Raw genomic sequence first — 21,695 nt, 5'->3', positions numbered from 1 at the left:
CTAGGCTTGAACTGACAAGTATATGTAATACTCAGGTTTCATAAGCACTAGATAATAATTATCTCTAACAACTCCCTTCCCCTAAGCTTCAACATCAGCATGATGGCTGAGTCCTACCCACCCTGAATATCATTAGCCAAAAGCTAAACTGTTGAGTGATCATATCCAGTCATCCAGACTGACCAGTCACCAACACAATGGCAGCAAGAGCTTCAGAGAGGCAGAGCTGTCTGTCCAATGACTCACCACCTGATGCTTTAATGGCTCCCTACCATCAACGAAGCTCAACTCAAGGTTGTGATGGAATGCTCATCGTTTTCTTGGAGGTGCCAGACACTAGTTAACTCAATATTGATACCATTCAGACTAGAACAGTCTATTTGATCTTCATTATGCTATTATAAAGTCACAGAGTCATACAGCACAGAAACAGATTTGTTCATGCTAACTAAGTTTCCCAAACTAAACTAGTCCCATTTGACTGCTTTTGGCCCATTTCCTTCTAAACCTTTTCTATTCATGTACCTGTCCAAATGACTTTTAAATGTTGCAATTGTACCTGTACCTACCACTTTGCCTAGCAGTTCATTCCATATATGCGCCACCCTCTGTGAAAAAGTTGGCCATCAGGTCCCTTTTAAATCTTTCTGCTTAACTGCAGTGTAAACTCCACTGGTAAACCATGGCTTCCTCAGCAACCAGGTGACCCAATAGTAATTCACAGTGCTACTTTGGCAACAGCTCTCAGCACGCTGATCTCCTCCACCAGAACAACTAAATAATTACTAATCAGTGATTTCCAAGTTCTTTTGTAAATCTTGCACCGCCCTGGCTTGCATAAATGTTTCTGTTTCTTGCCATCATTATGTAAAAATTCTGGAGTTACCACCTTACTATTGTGGGAGCAACAAGATTCTAAAAGTGAACTTAACCACTTTCTTAGAAGAAAATGCTGCTGTATTTTCATTGAACAGACACCTCATCCATTTGATTTTGTACTTGAAGAAAAAGAGAATTTGCGTCACTAAAGCACCGTTGATGTCGTCAAAACAACCCAAAGTATCTCCCAACTAATAAATTACTTAGTGTAGCTGCAGCTGTACTGTAGGTAAACACAGCAGCCAATCTGCAGTCTGCAGTGTTAATCTTGGTCCAGGATTATGCTTGGCAAGGTACTACTGTGCTTAAAAATAGCAGTTAAATAGATGACCTGACAGTGGGTTTCAGTTTTTGTTTATATAAATTGATGTTTTAGCTGACACTTCAGATGACACAAAATGAGGAGGCATTACACATTGGGTGGATAAAAGAAGGAATTAGCAAAGGGACATAGTCAAAACTATGGGTCTGAAGTTCGTTGTTCAAGTGTGAGGATATTCACTTTGGATCTGTAAAGACAAGTTGAAATATTCGCTTAATGACAACAGGCTAGGAGATGTGGGGGTATAACAGGGGTTAATGTATCTATGTATATATAACTAAAAGCTATTGCAGAGGTTTGAAAAATAATCAGTGCATTAATGGAATATATTTTAAAATATTAGAACTTGGAAATGAGAATGAGGCACTCAAGTTGTACAGAACTACTCAAGTTGATCAGACTGTTTTGAAATTTGATATTCTTGGTTTAGGCATTGAGCCTCAGGAAAGATTTATTGGAAATGATTCACTGCATCTTCACTGGGGTAATACTTGGGCGTAAAAGGTTAAATTATGGAGACGGGTTGCCAATACCAATATCCAACCTCAATCAAATACTCAGCTTAGTGCCTGAAATTGTTCATTTGGAAGATTCTTAATTGAATTGACCTCATCCTCGTGTTGCTCAATGAAAATTACTAATTTGTTGATTGGTTGAAGACCTGGAATTGATGTTCAGATTTATTTCCTGAAAATCATCTTCTGTCTTCTTGAATATCTTCGAAGCTTTGCGATCAATGAGGTCTCTTAGTTTCTAGGTGAATGGGTGTGGAGTGAGGATTCTGAAATTCGGAGGTATCCAAAATCTGTCTAGCGTCTCATGAGAGACATCACACACCATTCAGTCCAAGATCTTGTAGAATAGTTAGTGGAACAACTTGAAATAATGAAACTTCTGTCAGAAAAATCTCTCCACCATGACGCCTTAAAATATATTGAGAGGTTGTGCGGAGGTCTTGTGGCACAGTGGTAACATCTCTACCTCTGAACCGGAAGCTAAGTACCTGCCAAGCCCTGCTGGCCATTAGTGGTACATTCATAGCATCACCAAACAGATTGATTATCAACCTTTAAACCTTGCCAGTGTGCCTGATGGTACATGGTAAGAGGTTAGCTATACTGCAGAAAGCAGCAGCAAACCACAGCAGTATCTTGCCAAGCATAATTCTGACGCAACATAAATCAAATATGAACACATGACTTATAAACAGGAGTAGGCCATTTAGCATCTCAGGACGACTTCCCCTGACCACCCCCCACCCCCACACCCACCGACCCACCATCAGCAACTCTCCAGATCTTTTAAATTTGAATCAAAGTCAACCATTACTCTTTTAAACTCCATCAGATACAAGTCTAGCCTATGCAACATTTCCTCATTAGACAACTTTCCCAAACCATGTAATAGGCAAACCTTCTCTAAACCGTTCTCCAACGCATTTACATTTTCCTTAAATAAGGTGACCAATACTTTGCACAATAATCCTAATATGGTCTCACCAGCTCCCTCTATAACTGAAGCATAATCACCCAACTTTTGCAGTCAACTCCTGTCATGACAAATGGTGCTTTCCATTAGCAAGTAATTAGGAAAACTGTACCTACATACTAACTTTTTGCAGTTCATGCCCGACACTCCGACATTTTAGAGCTTTGCAATTTCTCACCCTCTTAATTTTTTTATTCTTTCTGCTAAAATGGACAAGTTCACATTTCTTACATTATACTAAATTTGCTACATATTTGCTCACCGACTTAATCTGTATCTTTCTGTTGCTTCCTTATGATCTATTTAAAACTTAGTTACCTTTCTATCATGACATATCAGCAGATTTAGCAACACACCGCTGTTCCTTCATCTAAGTTATTTGTATAAATTGTAAACAGTTGAGGTCCCAGCACCAATCTCTGTGACATTTCACTTGTTATGACTTGCCAACCCCAAAACAAACCTATCTGTACCAGCCGTCTGCTTCCTGTATTAATACAATCTTCTATCCATGCCCATATGCTACTCCATACACCATGAGCTTTTGTTACACAATAACCTTTGATATGGCAACTTATCAAATGTCTTCATGAAATCAATGCAAAGTACATCCACTGGTTCAACCTTATCCATAGCACTGGTTACCTCCTCAATAACCGTAGTAGATTGGTCAACCTTGATTTTTCTTTCACAAATCCATGCTGATGTTCCCTCGTTACCTTGAACTTATCTAAGTGCCCACCTCATAGAATCCCTACAGTGTGGAAACAGGCCCTTCGGCCCAACAAGTCCACACCGCACCTCAGAGCATCCCACCCAGACCCATCCCCCTATAACCCACCTAATCTACACATCCCTGAACACTATGGGTAATTTAGCATGGCCAATCCACCTAACCTGCACATGTTTGGACCTATAAGTTATTAAGTAATAGCTTGTAACATTTTCCCCGTGCGACGCAGATGTTAATCTCACTGGCTTGCAGTTTCCTGCTTCTGTCTGCCAACTTTGATGAATGAAGGAGTTACTTTCACTATGTTGCAATCTAATGGGACCATCTCTGAATCAGGGAGTTTTTAAAAATTAAGGCCTCTCGCTCACTAGCCACTTCTTGTAAAACCCTAGGTTGAAGTCATTCAGCACTTGGGCACTTGACTTGGGCAGCCTGTGGCTGCAACAAATGGATATCCGTGGTTGCCAATGCCTTCCTAGGGGATGCAACCTGAAGACAGAGAGGGAGAGATCTTCTAAAGTTGCATGTTAGTGTTGTATAGAAGAGCAAGATTTACTTTTCAGATGATTAGCCTGTGTTGGAATATGTCATTTCATTAGGTACTCATAAGAAAATTGTGCTTCACAGTTAATAGTCTGAAGGATCAACTTGAAGATCTAAAGAAAAGGAATCAGAACTCTCAAATCTCAAATGAGAAAATGGCTCAATTACAGAGACAGGTTAGTTAAACTATCTTTGCAAGTAATTTTGTGAAATTGGTCCAAGACAATGGAACTGAAGTACTTGTGCATTGACTGTATATGTGTAATATCTTACTGGAACTGTATTGTTTGACCTTTTAGCCCTCCTGTGGCTTGACCTTCTGAAACCTTAGCTAAACATTTTCCATTTTTATCCCCAGTAGAGCATTGATGAATTATAACAAAATCTTACTGATGTGTTTGAGGAAAAAAAACAATCAATTTTGTTTCATGTCAATAAATAAAATTAAGATTTACTTTCTCAGATTACATTTTTTTAAACTTTTCTGAGCTAAAATGTACCTGCTCAGTTCATTTTAATTCATGTCAATATAATTGGTCAAAACATTGCAGTCCCTTCACAAATGGTGACAGACATTTATACAAGTAACCAAGGAAGAAGTGCATGTGCCAAAGACAATACTTTTTCGCAGTCATCTTATGACAGAACTGAAGATTAGCTGATCTTTGTTGGCTGCTTCTTAATTGCCCCACCAGTATAGATGGCTATCTTTGAGTTCACTTCAGCCTACCTGATATCAAGAAGCATCTGAATGGATGTCGTGATGGAGACCTGTATGCCAAAGCATATTGTTAAACTGTTCCAGCACAGCTATGATGCTGGTATTGATGTGACAATGTGAAAAATGCCCACCAATGCTCTTTTGGGTTCCGTGAGAAACACTTGTCTCATTACAACCTGAGTCTAAAATTGAGATAAATTTCAGAAGTGAAATGAGAGCCATTGCCCTCAAAATCAAGGTATTTAACCAAAGATGGCAGGAAGGAAAACCAATCTGTTGAGTCAGGGAGGAAACAATGTCATAGGTGGAGTGATTTCTGGCACAAAGAAAGATAGTTACGGTTTTTGCAATGTGGTCATCTCTGTTAATGTATTCCTCAAGTTGCAATTGTTTTCAATGTTTTCCCTCAATGATCTTCCTTCTGTTTTCAGGTCTGAAAACAGTTTTGGCTTATAATAGTGTAGAGCTCATCTCTATTGGCATTCCTAAGATAATGGAGCAATGCATGCAATAAAACCCTTTGCATATCTGTAGTGTTTATTTTTATTATTGCCCACAGTCCTTCAGAATAGGTTTCCACTTGGCAGACTGTCAGCTAATTAAAGTTTCAACCCAATCATTAGATTTTCTTGTAAACATATGGCAGCTTTTACATTTGCATAAGCAGCAAAATAAATATGCCAGCAATTAGATTTTGTTGTCTTAAAGTTGATGGTAGCTATGTGCGCTGGGCAAGTGTGAATTTCAATATTAGCATCAAGTTTGTTCAATTAGGTTAGTTTGCTTTAAGTACTGCCTCTTGATCATCTCATTGTTATTGTTCCACTTGAAACATGTCATGTAATTTATAGTTGCAAATTTTCTCCTGTCGTCTGTTATGAGATGATTGGTTTTTTGCTAACGGGCAATTTCACCTACTGTTATCCCTTGGTACTTTGTCCATGACATAATTTATACATTCGCACCTCAGCACTGGATTCTGGCAAATTATTTAAACATATCAGCCACTTATGTGTCAGAGAACTTGAACTGCAACTTTTATTTTTGATATTCAGAAACTTTGGTGTGCAGCCCTTGCAGATCAATGTCTAAAAGCTGCTTCCATCGAATTTCACTTGGTGAATATCCCAATCTATCACAGTCTTGAAGATGAGAAATTCATTGCAGAACGCTCTTAAGTGTCTTCCTTCATAAAACACTGCTCTGCAATCAGGCCTTTTGTCCTAGTGCTATGTTTCACTTTCAATCTTTCCCTTTATAAATGTATGTTTGCTATGTATGATAAATGTATATATACAATCAGATGATAAGCTATGATAGATGTTTGTGTGTGAAATGCTTTGTATGCATTTACCCATCACCTACAAGTAAGGTATGGAAGGTGTATTCAGACAATATATGATCATTACTGTTTATTTTTTTTTTATCTTCATGAAAACTAGTTGGATGAAGCTAATGCCTTACTGCGGACAGAATCTGAGACAGCAGCGAGGCTACGAAAGAACCAAACAGAACTTTCAAAGCAATTAGGGCAATTGGAAACTAACAACAGAGAGCTACAAGACAAAAATGCTACATTGGATAATACCAAGCTGAAACTTGAAAAGGACTACATAAGTTTACAGTCAGCACTAGAAGCTGAACGAAGAGACCGTACTCACGGTTCTGAGATGATCAGTGATTTACAAGGTATGATGAATGTTCTAAATGCCTGCATCAATTATTAAGACAGATGTGACTATTAGATTTCTTTACTTCTTAATGTGGCTGAAACGTGAAACTGCTTTTAAAGCTTTGAACCGTGTATGTGGTAGCAGATGTCACGATGTCTGTGATTAGAATTGATTGTTCTGTAACTATTGGACCTTGGCTATTAATAATACTCATACTAATAATACTTCCATTAGTTTATGATATCTATTACATAATATTGTCCCCCACCCCAGGCTCTCCTGTCTCAAAACTGATTTTTGGGCATGCTGGGGGAGGTGAAGAAGAAAAAGAAACTGTCTCTTAAATCCTAGCAGACCTCCAAGAACTTGCCCAACTATCAATTCTTCCTCTGAAGCCAACATAATAGATGAAATTATTATAAAACTATTGCCATTCAACTAAATTTTATTTTACCATTCTTCAGAAGGGAGATATAATTATTCATTAAATGTAAAACTGTTCAGAAATTCAGAATTCACTTTATATCTTCAATCTATGGTAGAGTGTTTTGGGTGGTAGATAACACCATCTACCTTGAAGTTGGATCATTATTCTTGCAGGGATCTTTTACACAAGGTATCCAACCATCCTGTAACCATAATCCATTGTTTTATTTTTAAAGTTTAGGAAGGGTCACTGGACCCACAACGTTAACTCTGATTTTTTTATCATCACAGATGCTGCCAGACCTGCTGAGCTTTTCCATCAACTTCTGTTTTTGTTTCTGATTTACAGCATCTGCAGTTCTTTCGGTTTTTATTTTGTTTTATTTTTAATCTCAAGTTAACATATGCACTGATTTTGACAAATGCATCAGCTGCTTCATCATTCATTAATATGAGGAATTTATGTATCTTTTGGTCATATTTAGATGAACAAATACCATTTAATATCTTTAATCCAAGGCTTCATCCCATATGAGATTAACAAAAGGGTAGGTTTGCCTAAATATCATTTGGTTTACTAAGAAAAATATGTTTAAGTGTATTTGTCTCTGTCACTCTGCAATAGATTATGCCATTTCTTGTTTAGAGGGTTAGGAATGTGATTTGGCCACTGATTTGGAAGTATTGGTGGAAGGATACAGTTTGATTAAACACCAAAAGAACAGAGGATGCAGTAAATCAGGACAAAAACAGAAGTTACTGGAAAAGCTCAGCAGTTCTGGCAGCATCTCTGAAGAAAAATCAGAGTTAACGTTTTAGATATGGTGACCCTCCCTCAAAAAATTTGAGTAATCTTGTCGTTTTGTTTGGCTTTATCAGAAAGTTTTTTGGCATTACTATGCTCCACGCTGAGATAAGGTAGATCATGAATCCAATGCATATCAAATTGTAAAAAATGGCTCTATTGTTTTGAGCAAGTATGGCAGATTGGCTGGTTCATTGCAAATTTATGTTTGTGACTAAAAAAAGCCTGTGTATATAGAATAATGTCAGTGTCAAAAACTATTTGAAGGTCATTTAGACACATGGAATAGAAAAATGCTGTAAGGTGGGTCTTTGAAAAACAAAGACTAGGAGAGGCAGACAGTATTCAAGAATATTGCCCTAAAGGGCTGAAAGCATGTCTACTAGTGGTAGGGTGAAGAATGCAATGAAGAGCACAGAGGAATGAAGATATCTTCACAATTATGCAGCTTGAGGAGATGCAAGAGATCAGGAGGGGAACTGGTGCGAAAGGAATTGACTAAAAAATGAAAATTGAATGGTAAAACCACTGGTAAATTTGGCACCGAATTATGACAGCAAAGATGGTGGTGATGTCCAAGTGGAACTGAATACGGCCAGGAGGGAGATAAAGGCATGAATGGATAGGTGGAGATTGGGTCCAGAGAGAGAAAAAGACAGATGAAGAAAAGAATGGGTGTTAGTAATTCAGGGGAAGGAGAAAAGCTGGTAATGGGGGCAATGAGTAGGTGAAAATGGATTGGCTGTGCTAAAAGTAGCCCATGTGATGTCAAAGCCTGGGGTGTGGAAGGAAGCGTTCAGGCCTTAAAATTTTTGAACTCAACATTGAATCCTGAAGACTGCAGGGTCCCCAAGCAGAAGATGAGATGCTGTTCTTCGAGCTTGCGTGTTTTGTCAAAGAATTTTGCAAATCATATCAACATATCCCTTCGACTGCTAGTAACAGCAAGGTAGGGATCTTACCTAACCAACCTGTCTTACAAAACTCTCAACACTGTCCAACAATAGCTTCTGTGATTAGATCGCATTCGCTTAAATAGTCCTGATTGTGTGAAGAACTACAGAAACAAGTGTGGCGTACTTGTATGCATTTGAAGTTATATACATTAATATACAGAGCCATGTACTTTGCAGACAGAAAGAAAACGCACGCACACTGCGCCTGTTTTAGCTCAATAAATAGATGATATCATTCACAGGTTCACTTCTCAGTCTTGACCACTCGGAGTTCATCTGCTTGGTTTAAAATTTAAACAAAGCTTGGTAGTTAACTGTCATCTTAATGTCACTCATCATTACCTGGTGTATACCCTTTGGCAACGCCTCTGCCATACCGAGTCCTCTTGCCAAGCAGTTAACATTCCTCTCGTACAATTCAAATATTGCCTTCCTGTTACATTGGTATTTCTTTCAAGTTGTAGTGATGAGTGCAAGATTGAAAAATGTGTATTTTTTCAGCAGTACTCAGATTCATATGTCTTTGGAATGGATTTTTACACATAAAATTGTGTACTATGGTTTCAAATTAAAACAGTAGCGAATTCTGTTAAATTTAGAATCTCAGAACTGTTATGGTATAACAGGAAGTCATTCAGTCCATTGTGCCTGCACTCGCTCTTCAAATGAACTTGTATCAATGTCCTGCTTTCACCTTGTATCTTTGCACACTATTGCTATATACACATGATAATAAATAAATAATCTTCCAGTGGCCCCTCAAACGTGTCCACCACATTTCCAGGCAGTGTATTCTGTACCCTTAGTACTCACTGATTGAAAAAGTTTATTCTCCCATAGAACATAGAACATTACAGCGCAGTACAGGCCCTTCGGCCCTCGATGTTGCACCGACCTGTGAAACCAATCTGAAGCCCATCTAACCTACACTATTCCATTATCATCCGTATGTTTATCCAATGACCATTTAAATGCCCTTAAAGTTGGCGAGTCTACTATTGTTGCAGGCAGGGCATTCCACGCCCTTACTACTCTCTGAGTAAAGAACCTCATCACCCTTACTTCTTTAGCAAATCACTCTTTAATCACTCTTGTTCTTGTTCTTTTGTGACCAAGAACAACTCTCCCTATCTATTCAGCCAGCTCATGATTTTGAAAACCTCTATCCACTCTCCTATAACCACCTCCTCTCCAAGGAGAACTGTCCCAACTTCTTCAGTCTATCCTCAATTGAATTTTCTCATTTCTAGAGGTGTTCTTGTAAAGCACGTATGCACCATATCCAACGAACACACATTTTTTTCTATAATGTGCAGCCACAACTGGGCACAGTATTTTAGCCGAGGTCTAACAAGTATCTTGTGCAAGTTCGACATCATCTCCTTGCTCTTACACCGTTAGAGTTAAAATAAGGTGGAAAGCCAAAACCCTACAGCCATTGTATATCAAGATCCAGAATTGCACACATGTTCCAAGTTTTGAGGAAAGACAATGCAGATCTTTAAAATGTTGTGAGGCATGATAAGAATAGATATGAGTAGCTTATTTACCATATCCTTTGCATCTCTGTTTGAAAAAAACGGTACAGAATGCACAAATTTGAGATGAGAATTTACCTTACAATAAAATTTGTTGGTTAGCACTGCTGCCTCACAGCGCCAGGGACACAGGTTCGATTCTAGCCCTAGGGGAATGTCTGTATAGAGTTTGCACATTCTCTCTCTGTCACTGTGGGTTTCCTCTGGGTATTCCAGTTTCCTCCCATAGTTCAAAGATGTGTCGTTTAGATGGATTGATCAGAGTAAATTTTCTGCAGTGTCCGGTGATGTGCGGGCTAGGTGGGTTAGCCGTAGTAAATATGTGTGAGGTGAGGGGCCTGGGATTGGATGGGATGCTCTTCAGAGGGGTTGGTGTAGACTTGATGGGGGTGAATAGCCTCTTTCTGCACTGTAGGGATTCTGTTCTATGTTCACATGTAATGGTGCTTTGATTTTGCCAGTATATCAATGCTTTAATATGCTTTTATTAATCAATTTATTTACAGGGCGGATTTTATCACTTGGAGACGAATTGCAAAGCAGTAAGAGCTCAATGGCCAAAACAGAAATGGAGAAACGACAACTGCAAGATAAACTGACTGATTTAGAGAAGGTAAAACAGCTTTTGTTTTGGAATCGATTTACTTAAGCCCATATGATATGCTTTTTCGCAAGTGCATTTACTTCTTTTGAAGAGAAATTAACAGACCAGATTTTTCCCTGAGAATCATGTGTCACTTGTGAAATAGTGTAGTTTGTAGGTGCACTGGTCTGATCATTTTACTTTAAACGTAACTCTTTTTTTGTCTTGGATTTCTTGCAGGAGAAGAATAATATGGAAATAGATATGACATACAAGCAGAAAGTATTACAGCAACGACTTGAACAGGAGGAAGCAGAGCACAAAGCTACCAAGGCACGATTAGCAGACAAAAATAAGATCTATGAGTCAATAGAAGAAGCAAAATCAGAAGCCATGAAAGGTTAGTTATAATATTCCTGAGGAGAGGTACTTGAACTTGAGGTGGTATAATTAACACTGCCTTTTGAAGTGTAGAAAAAATACAAACATTCTTTTTTTCAGATTGATCAGGTTAGAGATTTGAATTTTCTTTCAGAATCTTTTGATACCTTTTAATTTTTTTATTCCATTCTTTTGATCTAACTGTGTTCATTTTGGCATAAAAATTCAGTTATTTTTGTGCAAAGGCTTGGGTCTGCTATTTCTCAACCAAGCCACCCTTCTCTATTTCAGAACTGCAGTTCCCCTGGATTAGATATTCTTAAACTGTTGGTTTGGAAAATTAGAATGAAGGATGCAACAGGCTGGAGATGTGGCTTGCTCAAAGTGTATTTGGTTCCTTTGCCCAAATTGGAGAGCGACATTTGCAAAAAATACTGTCCTTAGGAGAACCTTCCAGATGCCGTTTCTCCTTGAGTGATGTAGTATTATTCAACAGCTGTGATGCCATTGAGTTACGAATAGCAAAGTAACAAAAGCAGATGACCCCCTTCCCCCGCTGTGCCTAATCCTCCCATATCCGTCTTTTTCTGTTGTATACGTTTGCAAACTGAAAAATGATTGACTAATATTGATTGATTGGACCTCTCATGTCTAACCCATTCTCTTCTATTTTAGTGCATAATTCCTTGATAAATACCTAAGCTGGTGTCCTGGAGGGTTAGATGAATGATGTCCCCGTGGTGTGATTACACTAAGCTACATTATATGGAATCATTGTTTCATAGAAATAGCTTTAAGGAAGGAAAGGTTATTTACTTTACAGGGGAGTTTTGTTTCAGCGAATTAAATCTGCTGCTGTGCAAAGAGCATTCATTGTAAACAACTTAATTTAAGTATCAGGTGGGCTGAACTTACTTTAATAGACATACAGTCATACAATAATACAGTATGGAAACAGGCCCTTCTGGTCCATGCTGACCATGGTGCCCACTCAGCTAGTTCCAATTGCCTGCATTTGGTCCATCGCCCTCTAAACCCTTCCCTTGTATGTACCTATCCAAATGTTTTTTTAAATGTTGCTATTGTACCTACTTCAACAACTTTCTCTGGCAGCCCATTCCATATGTGTACCACTGTCTGCATGAAGAAGTTGCCCCTCAGGTCCTCCTTAAATCTATCCCCTCTCAGCTTAAACCTGTGCCCTCTAGATTTCAATTCCCCATCCCTGGGGAAGAAGATTATATGCATCCTATCTATGTTCCTCATGATTTTATACACCGCAGTAAGGTCACCCCCTCATTCTCCTACTTTCCAAGGAATAAAGTCCTATCCTGGACAACCTCTCCCTATAACTCGGGCCTACTAGTCCTGGGAACTTCCTTGTAAGTCTTCTTTGCACACTTTCCAGTCTAACTGTGTCTTTCCTACAACAGGGTGACCAAAACTGTACACGATACTCCCAAGTGCAGCCTCACCAACGGCTTATACAACTGTAACATAACGACCTAACTCCTGTACTCAGTGCCTTGATCAATGAAAGCTAGCGTGCTAAATGCCTTCTTCACCACCCTGTCTATCTGTGACGCCGTTTTCAAGGAACTATATACTTATATTTCTAGGTCCCTCTGTTCCACAATGCTCCTCAGGACTTTACTATTTACTATATAAGCCGTAGCTTGTTTTGACTTTCCAAAGTGCAGCACCTCTTTGTAACACAGCTTGAATGTCCTTGCCTCCAACTTAACGATGCCACAAAACTTTGGCATGGTGCACCTAGTTTTATAGAACTGTATAGTCTTCATTTCTCTTAGTGATTCCCTGCTCCTATCCATGCTGAGCTATTCAGCTGGGTCCCTAGCGATTTTCTTTAAGTAAGAATTCCTCCCATTTCACCTCAAAATTACAGTGTCCCGTGGCTAATATTAGTAGAAGCAAATACTGTGACTTGCTAATTTTTTTTAACTCTTCCAACTATGTTGGGAAAGTAGACTGGGCATTTAAACTACTGCACCAGGACACAAGTCTGCCTGCTGGACTTCACCTGATGAAGGAGCAGCACTCCAAAAGCTTGTGATTTCAAATGAACCTGTTGAACCTGGTGTCGTGTGACATCTGATCTACTGGATGACACTGAGACTATTTCTGGACATTATGGTAGTTAATGAGTTAATTATGAATTGTTTCAGTAATGCCCAAGCTGCTGATTAATGCAGCATTAATGGCTATTCTTTGCAAATGAGTTAGTTTTACTCAATTGGACATTTTGCTCATCTCAAAGCAACAAATAAGGTGAGCCAGCTTCTTGTTGAAGACAAACTGAGAGTTGAGTCCACCTCCAGGAGGTGGTCCCATCGTGTTAATATTATTGGACTAGCAATCTGGAGGCCCAGCCATTTCTCTGGGGACATGGTTTCAAAATACACCATGGCAGCTGGAGGAATTCAGATTTAATAAATACATTTTAAGGATTAATATTCTCAGTTATGATTACTTAATACCACTATCATTAAAAGAAACTCAACATGCTCACTAAGGTCCTTACCAGGTCTGTTTTCAGACTTCAGACCCATACTTATGTGACTGACTGTTAAATGTCTTCTGAAATGGCCAATCAAGCCATGAGAGAAAATTTTAAAGTAGGGAATGAAAGTAGATGGACTGACATCAACGGACACCCATCCAAGCAGCATAGTATCCTGACTTGAAACTATATTGCCATTCCTCCACTGTTGCTAGTTTAATTCCCTCCTTTACAGCACTGTGGGTGTCCCTATCCAACAACCACTGCAGTGGTTCAAGATTGTTCACCACCACGTTATCAAGGGCAATGGGAGATAGTCAGTAAATGTTGATCCAGCTAGTCATGTTACCTCCATGAAAAAATTTAGAAAAGAAAATTTTGTTTGTACATCGAAAATTGAATTTATAGAAACATGAGAATAAGTAACCATAGTATCATAAAGAAAAGAGCTACATTTCAGATTTACAAAGTTCTAGCATCATTTTAACATGATTGAATTATTAAGCTGGTTCTCTTTTAAAATTTAACTGAACTTCGTATCATTTTCTTAAATAGTTCAAAAGCCTTTTTTACAGCAATTGCAACATTGCATTTATACTTTGAGCTTGTACATGTTTTGCAAGTGATTATTTTTCTCATTTTGTTTCTGTCTATCGAGATGTATGCTACATCTCAGCTCCCATCCAAAGAGAAATTATGAATTCTGCGCCCAGAGTTTTGCACTAATTCTGTTTTTGAGGACTCCGTCTCTTTCCACTTTGCTTTGAAAACCATCAGAAATAGGAACAAGATAGGCCATGTGGCCCCTTAAGCTTGCTCCCACCATTCATCAAGATTATGACTGATTAATTGTGAGCTTAACTCCACTTTGCTGCCTGGCACCTATTGCGCTTGACTCTCTTGTCAATTAGAAATCTGTCTAAGTTAGCTTTGAATATGCTCAGTGATCCAGCCTCCATTACTCAGTGTAACAGAAATCTCTCTGAAGCTCTGTACAGTTACAGGAACACTTTCCTAATTTTAGACTGTCTTTCTCCTTGCAGTAAATGTCAGCATTCCATTTGCCTTCCTAATTGTTTACTGTAATTCATGCATGAGGGCCCCAAGATCCTCTTGTATTACAACATTTAGTACTCCATCCATTTAAGTAAAAATTTGTTTTTTGATTGTTTCAACTCCTCAGTGAGAACTGCAAAAATGAAATAGGAGGGTTGAGAGACCAGGACCCTGTTATAACAGGAGCAAAGTTGTCTTAACTCTGTTCAAGTCCCATGTTGGCACTGGCTGCTTCAGAGTTCTGGACGCCAAAATTTTAATCTCCCAACCCTACTTCCACTTTGGGAAGCCCCTCTAATTCTGTTTCCTTAATAATAGATTCTAGCATTTTCCCAATCACAGATGTTAGGCTAATCGTAGAATCCCTACAGTGTGGAAACAGGCCCTTCGGCCCAACAAGTCCATACCGATCTTTCGAGCATCCCACCCAGGCCCATCCCCCTATAACCTACACACCTCTGAACATTATGGGCAATTTAGCATGGTCAATCCACCTAGCCTGTACATCTTTGGACTGTGGGAGGAAACCACAGCACCTGGAGGAAACCCACGCAGACATTCCGAGGCTGGAATCGAACCCAGGTCCCTGGTGCTGTGAGGCTGCAGTGCTAACCACTGAGCCACTTTGCCGCCCCTAACTACCTATCATTTGCTGCTTTCTGTCTCCCTCCTTGACTAATGGTATTACATTTGCACTTTTGTAGCCTACTGGATCTTTACAGATTCTAGTGAGATTTGAATGATTGCCATTAATGTGTTCATTATCTGTGCTGCCATTTTTATTAAAACCTGAGGATACAAACTTTCTGGTTTAGGGACTTGTCACCTGCATTCAGTCTAATTTTTTCCTGTCTCTGCATGGACCTCCAAGATGCTTGCATGGCAGAGACTTTCAGAACTGAAAATTAATGCATCCACACATGGATTGGCGAGGGCCCTCCACGCACAGTGTAGAGGGAACATTGCTTGTTAGCCTTTTGTCCCATTCATTTCTCTAGTGATCATGATTGTTTCAAATTCCTCCCTCCCTTTTGCCTCTTGATTTTCGACTATGCTTCTTTATATATACATATATACACACACTTGTATACTATACATTTTTGTGTCATATACTGTGAAGGCAAGTACAAAATATTGTTCATGTCTCTGCCACTTTGTTCTTTCCCATTATGCATTCTGCAGTTTCATCCTGTAAGTGACCACCATTTATTTTAATGACTCTTTTCCTTTTTATATACTTGAAGAACCTTTTTATTTTCTGTTCTTTTTTAATAGCGTTAAATTATAAATGATGATAGGACAGCTTTGTTGCAGACCTGGGGCTGTGTAATTTGCAGGAATTCTTGTTTTGTCAGAATCAGTGTCTTGCTACTGCAATGGAACATGTTCTGTTTAGCTTCTTATAAAATTGTTGTTTGAACAGAAATGGAGAAGAAACTACAGGAAGAGAGAAGTTCAAAGCAAAAAGTTGAAAACCGTTTATTGGAAGCTGAAAAGCAGCGTTCAATGTTGGACTGTGATATTAAACAAGCACAACAAAAGATTGAAGAGTTGCTTAGGCAAAAGGAGAAATTGACGGAGGAGGTGAGTATCATTACTTAACAATGAAAATTATTCAGTTTATTTAATTTAAACTGTACATGTGTGCTAGAATTTGAGTGTGAGCACTTTCTCATTAATTGGCTCATTCTAATTGCAACTTTGCATAAATATTTTGATATTTATTAATTTCTTTCATTTGTGGGAAGTGAGCGTCGCTGCCCTGGCCATAATTCATTGCTCATCCCTAATTGTCCTTGTGAAGGTAGTGATGTGCTGCCTTGTTGAGCTGCTGCAGTCCATTTGATATAGGTATATCCAGTCTAGTTAGGGAAGAACTTAGAGCATTTCAATCCAGCAATAGTGAATGATGGTGATACCGATACAAGTTAGGGGAGAAAATTGTTTGAAGGGGAATTTACAGATGGTAATATGCCATGCATCTGCTCCTCTTGTCCTTCAAGCTGGTAAAGAGCATGGGTTTGGAAGATGGTATTGAAAGAAGGTTGGTGAGTTGCTTCAGCGTGTGTTGTAGACTATAATCACTGTGCTTCTATTGTGGAGGGAGTCAATATTTGAGGGTGGTGGACATGGAGTTCCAAATGGAAAGTATTCCAACAAACTCCTGACTTGTGCTTTGTGAGTTAGGAGGTAATTTTCTTGCCTGAGAATTCCCTGCCTCTGACTTAGTCGTATAACCCCAATATTTATAAATCACCTGGTCACTGGTAACCTCCCTGATGCTACTGGTTGCAAATTCAGCAATAATAATGCCATTGAATGTCAAGAAGCGATAGTTAGGTTCTGTCTTATGGGAGATGGCCATAGCCTAGCATTTGTGTCACATAACTGCCGCTTGCCACTTATCAGCCTAAGCTTGGAGGTTTTCTCAGTACAGTATCTAAAAAGTAGCAAGTGGCACTGAACACTGCAATCATCAGCAAATTTCCCAACTTCTGACTTCTGGAGGGAAGATAATTGATGAATTGTTTGAAAACTTAGACACAAGCTTGAAGAACTTCTACAGTAATTTCTTGGGGCTGGGTGATTGGCCTCCAACAAACAAGAACAAGTTCCTTTGCGCTGAGTATCACCAGCCAATGCAATCTTCCACTTTGTCAGATGATTGCCAATATCATAGCCATCACTGGGACCAGTTTAGATAGGGCTGCAGCTAGAGCTAGTATCACTGTCTGGAGGTTGTGAGGGCCTATAGCCTTTGCTATATTCAGTCCTTAGTGGAACGAATTAACTTGGCTGAAGATGACCTGGCATCTCTGATAGTAGGTACCTTGGCGAGATCAAGATGAATAATCACTCAGCAGTTTTGCCTCAACCTTGACTTTTGCTGTTGTTCTTGGCTCCCCGTCAGTGAGGATGAGAATGTTTATGGAACCTCTCCTCCAATTAGTTGTTTAATTGTCCACCACCACTCTTAATTGAATATGGCAGAATTGCAAAGCTTGGATCTGATCCTTTGGTTTGTGGATCATTTAACTGACTGTTACATGCTTCTTCCACTGTTTGACCTGCATATTGTTCTGTGCTTTGATTCACCAGGTTATTTCCCCAGATTTTTAGATCAGATTGGTGCTGCCTGTGACTTGCTTTCCTGTATGCTTCATTGAGCAAGGGTGATCCCCTATCTTGATGATTGTGGTTGAGTGAAAGATGCGCAAGACTGTGTGGTTACAGACGGTGGTTGAATGGAATTCTGCTGCTTCTAAAGACCCATGATGCCTCATGGATACCTAGTTTTGAGTTGCTATGTCCGTTCTGAATCAATGCCATTTAGTAAGGTAGTGGTACCTGAGAAAACAGTATACAGTATCCTCAGTGTGAAAATATGACTTTGTTTCCAAAAGGACTAGGTGAATAGTCACTACTACAAATACAGTGGTCCTCATTTAGCGCTGTCCCCTTACCATTATTTTGTTATAATGTTATTTATTCTTTGAGGCCATTTCATTAGATTTTATGTTGCTATTTTCTTTTTAGCATGTTTGTGTACATTATCAATGTTTATCATCATCGCAAATCAGAATCCAGTACTGTGCACTCTCCACTGCACCACCATTTCCATGCTTCACTTTTTAGTTCATCCAACAGAACTCTGGCATGTTATATTTTTCTTTTTCAATTCTACATTTGTTTTGGTCTAAGAATTACTTCATTTACCAATGTAGGAATTTAGTACCACCTGTACATTAAATGTCTATATTTCAACTTAGAAAGTTTTGATATAATGGGTTTTTTTTTCCAGCTAAGAAAGGCCCACAAAACCTAATTCCAATTTTATCCAGTTTCGTCTTTGTGGTAATCAATGCAATACTTGAAAAGTCTTCTCACTGAAGTCACAATTTTCAGGAATGTAACCCCAGCTTAAATGAGGGTACCCTGCTATCATGATGAGACACACCTTGGGCAGGTAGATTAGTGAGAGGCAAGTCAAGTTGGTTTTCCCTCTTGTTGGTTCCCTCACCACCACCTGCAGGTTCTGTTTGGCAGATATGTCCTCCAGGAATGACCCAGCTGTGTCATTAATAGTGCTGCCAACCCACACTTGGTGATGAAGATGATGATCCTACTCAGAATACATTCTGTGCCTTCCTACCCTCGGTGCTTTTTTTCAAGTGGTGTTAAAATTGAAAGTATGTTGATTAATCAGCAGAGGGAGATGATGATTTAGTGGTATTACCGCTGGACTGTTTTTCCAGAGACCCAGATAATGTTCTGGGGTCCTGGGTTCAAATCCCACCATGGCTCATTGTGGAATTTGAATTCAATAAATATCTGGAATTAAGAATCTAACGATGACCGTGAATACATTGCCGATTGTCGGAAAAACCCATCTGGTTCACTAATGTCCTTTAGGGAAGGAAACTGCCATCCTTACCTGGTTGGCCTACATGTGACTCTCAACCCACAACAATGTGGTTGACTCTTAACTGCTCTGTAGGCAATTAGGGATGGGCAATAAATGCTGCCTAGCCAGTGACGCCCTCATCCCATGAATGAAGAAAGAAAAAAAAAAATTGGTATGTAGGCAGTAATCAGCTGGAGGTTTACTTGCCCAATTTTGATCTGATGCTTTGAGACTTCATGGACTCCAGAGTCAATTTGAGGACTCTAGTCCATTACCTCCTGACTGTATACCTGCTGGTGGATCACGACATACCCATGGATGGTAATGGGATGTCTGGGATATCATTTGTAAGCTATGATTTGGTGAGTGTGATGACGTCATCCTGTTGCTTGACGAGTCTAAGAGACAACTCTTCCATTTTGATACAAGCCCCCAGTTGTTGATGAGAAGGGCTTTGCAGTGTCATCAGGGCAGGCGTGCCATTTTTCTTTCTAGTCCAATACATTGTGGTGAATTGGCTCTTCGATAAATGGCTTGTCAGGCCATTTTGGTGGACTAATAACAGCTAATAACGTTGTTGTAGATCTGGAGTTATATGTAGGCTAGACCAGGAATGAGTGGTAGATTTCCTTCCTGAAAGATAGGGGTGAACCAGATGATTTTTTTTATAATAGTTAGTTTCATGGTCACCACAACTGAGACCAGCTTTTAAATCAATATTTATCAGTTAATTGAATTTAATTTCCACCACTGGTAGGGAGATTTGACCTCGTGTCTCTAGAACATTAGCCTGGGCCTTTGGGTTGCTGCCTGGGCCTTTGGGTTGCTCATCCAGTGACTCCCTCTGATTCTGCCATATGGGTCACTGATGTGATTCTGGTGAATGCTAACTAATTTATCCTTGGCATAGCATGAAAGGGGGAAAATAACAGATGATTGCTTTATACTTACATTTTAAACTTTACTTGTGTGTTCTAAATTTATACAACATTTTCTTTTACAGGTTAAAAATCTATCGTTAAAGATAGAGCAGGAGACACAAAAACGTAGTTTAACTCAGAATGACTTGAAGATGCAGACACAACAAGTAAATGCATTGAAAATGTCAGAAAAACAACTGAAGCAGGAGATAAATCACTTGTTGGAGACAAAATTGAGCTTGGAAAAGCAGATAGGAGAGCTACGAAAGTAAGTCTTAAGTACTTTTTTCCTTTCTAAATAATCCATGTAAATGCAAAGACTTGTTCAGGAAAACCAGCAGTGTAATAGGTTAAGAAGTTCCCAACTTTTCAGGTTTCAGTTGCATAACCGATATCTTCCAAAGGTTATCAATTGTATCCTATCACCTGGTATTTTGAGAGGTTACCAGTTTGTCCTTTGACCTCTAGATATGTAATGGTGAGTGCAACAATTATTTACTTTTGTGTGCATTGCTAGAAAAAAATGCAGGGTTGCTCCAGATGAAGTAGAATAGTACTTTCTTTGCCATCTAAGTGCTGATACATATGGGATAAAGACATGCTACCTTTAGTTTTTTTTAAAGTTGCATTGTCTTAGTCATAATATTCTAACTAGTATTATCAATAAGTTCTGCAATTGCTTCATTCTAGAACTGACAGGGTAGAAAATATACCCAGATGTAACCTGAGCCACTAACTGGTTAACTCCTAACTGAAGAAGCTTCATAGGAATTTTGTCAAGTCCTCTGAGTGCATCAGGCATATTTCTTTCCTCCAAGCATACATACAGTCATTTGACTCATGTTTGTTTAAATCACAGTTAGAAATGTTGTGCTAATTGCTTGCTCTTTGAGCAGCCAGTTTGGAACCAGTGAAATGTTAAGTTGTGTTTCTGTAAATAACTTGTGTTCAACTTCAGAATTGTTTTCTCAGTAATGAAACTCTTTGTTCCTATCTCCCACATAGAAAAGTATGCTATTTTGGATGCTGCCGAGAGAAATTATCACTGAAATGATATTGTTGGATTTATTTTCAGCATCTGCTCTAATTATATAGCTCTACATTTCGACATCAGCCTTGGGCTAATTTTGTTTCGGGTTGTTACTAATTTTTAGTGAACCAGTCTATGAATGATTAGTTTTAGAGTTTTGCTTTTACTATTTTGTCTATCGTCGGAGATTGTCTGTAACTGTATTAACTGTGTGTTACTTTTAGATTATTTACTTGCTCGTCATTCGTATAATCAGGCAGAATCACATTTTTGAACTTGAACCATAGAATGCCTACAGTGTGGAAACAAGCCCTTCAGCCCATCAAGTCCACACTGACCCTCAGAGCATCCCGTCCAGACCCAGCCCCCTATCTTTTCCCTGTCACCCACCTAATCTAGGCATCCCTGAACACTATGGGCAATTTAGCATGGCCAATCCACCTAGCCTGCACATCTTTGGTCTGTGGGAGGAAACCGGAACACCTGGTGGAAATCTCTAATATGATTTGGTGACCTGAGGGATATAAAGTTATCTAATATTGCAATAATAATCAAAAAGAATTCTTTGCTCATTGGTTTAGCCAAATGCAATGTCTGGATTGATAGCATTCTCAGAGGAAGGCATGATATTCTTAAAGTTATACCGAGTTAGGACCCAATTGCAAGAGTCCTGTAAGGCATAAAACACCAAAAATTGTAATAAAGATCTTTACTA

The 21,695-nt window shown here is 39.0% G+C and overlaps 1 protein-coding gene across 2 annotated transcripts in view; it reads left to right on the top strand.

Annotated features, from left to right (window-relative positions):
• Positions 1-21,695, top strand: part of rock2a (rho-associated, coiled-coil containing protein kinase 2a) — a 218,753-nt gene that overhangs the window by 151,290 nt on the left and 45,768 nt on the right. For both annotated transcript variants that reach the window (XM_048596539.1, XM_048596540.1), the window contains exons 14-19: positions 4,050-4,141; positions 6,129-6,375; positions 10,591-10,697; positions 10,908-11,067; positions 16,049-16,209; positions 20,034-20,218. In XM_048596539.1, the coding sequence (XP_048452496.1) occupies positions 4,050-4,141; positions 6,129-6,375; positions 10,591-10,697; positions 10,908-11,067; positions 16,049-16,209; positions 20,034-20,218 (952 nt within the window). The remainder of the gene's footprint in view (positions 1-4,049; positions 4,142-6,128; positions 6,376-10,590; positions 10,698-10,907; positions 11,068-16,048; positions 16,210-20,033; positions 20,219-21,695) is intronic.

The sequence above is a fragment of the Rhincodon typus genome, chromosome 5, assembly GCF_021869965.1.
Source record: "Rhincodon typus isolate 14 chromosome 5, sRhiTyp1.1, whole genome shotgun sequence".
Taxonomy (NCBI): Eukaryota; Metazoa; Chordata; class Chondrichthyes; order Orectolobiformes; family Rhincodontidae; genus Rhincodon; species Rhincodon typus.
Note: the sequence above shows the minus strand (reverse complement) of the source record. Positions and strands in the feature narration are given on the sequence as shown.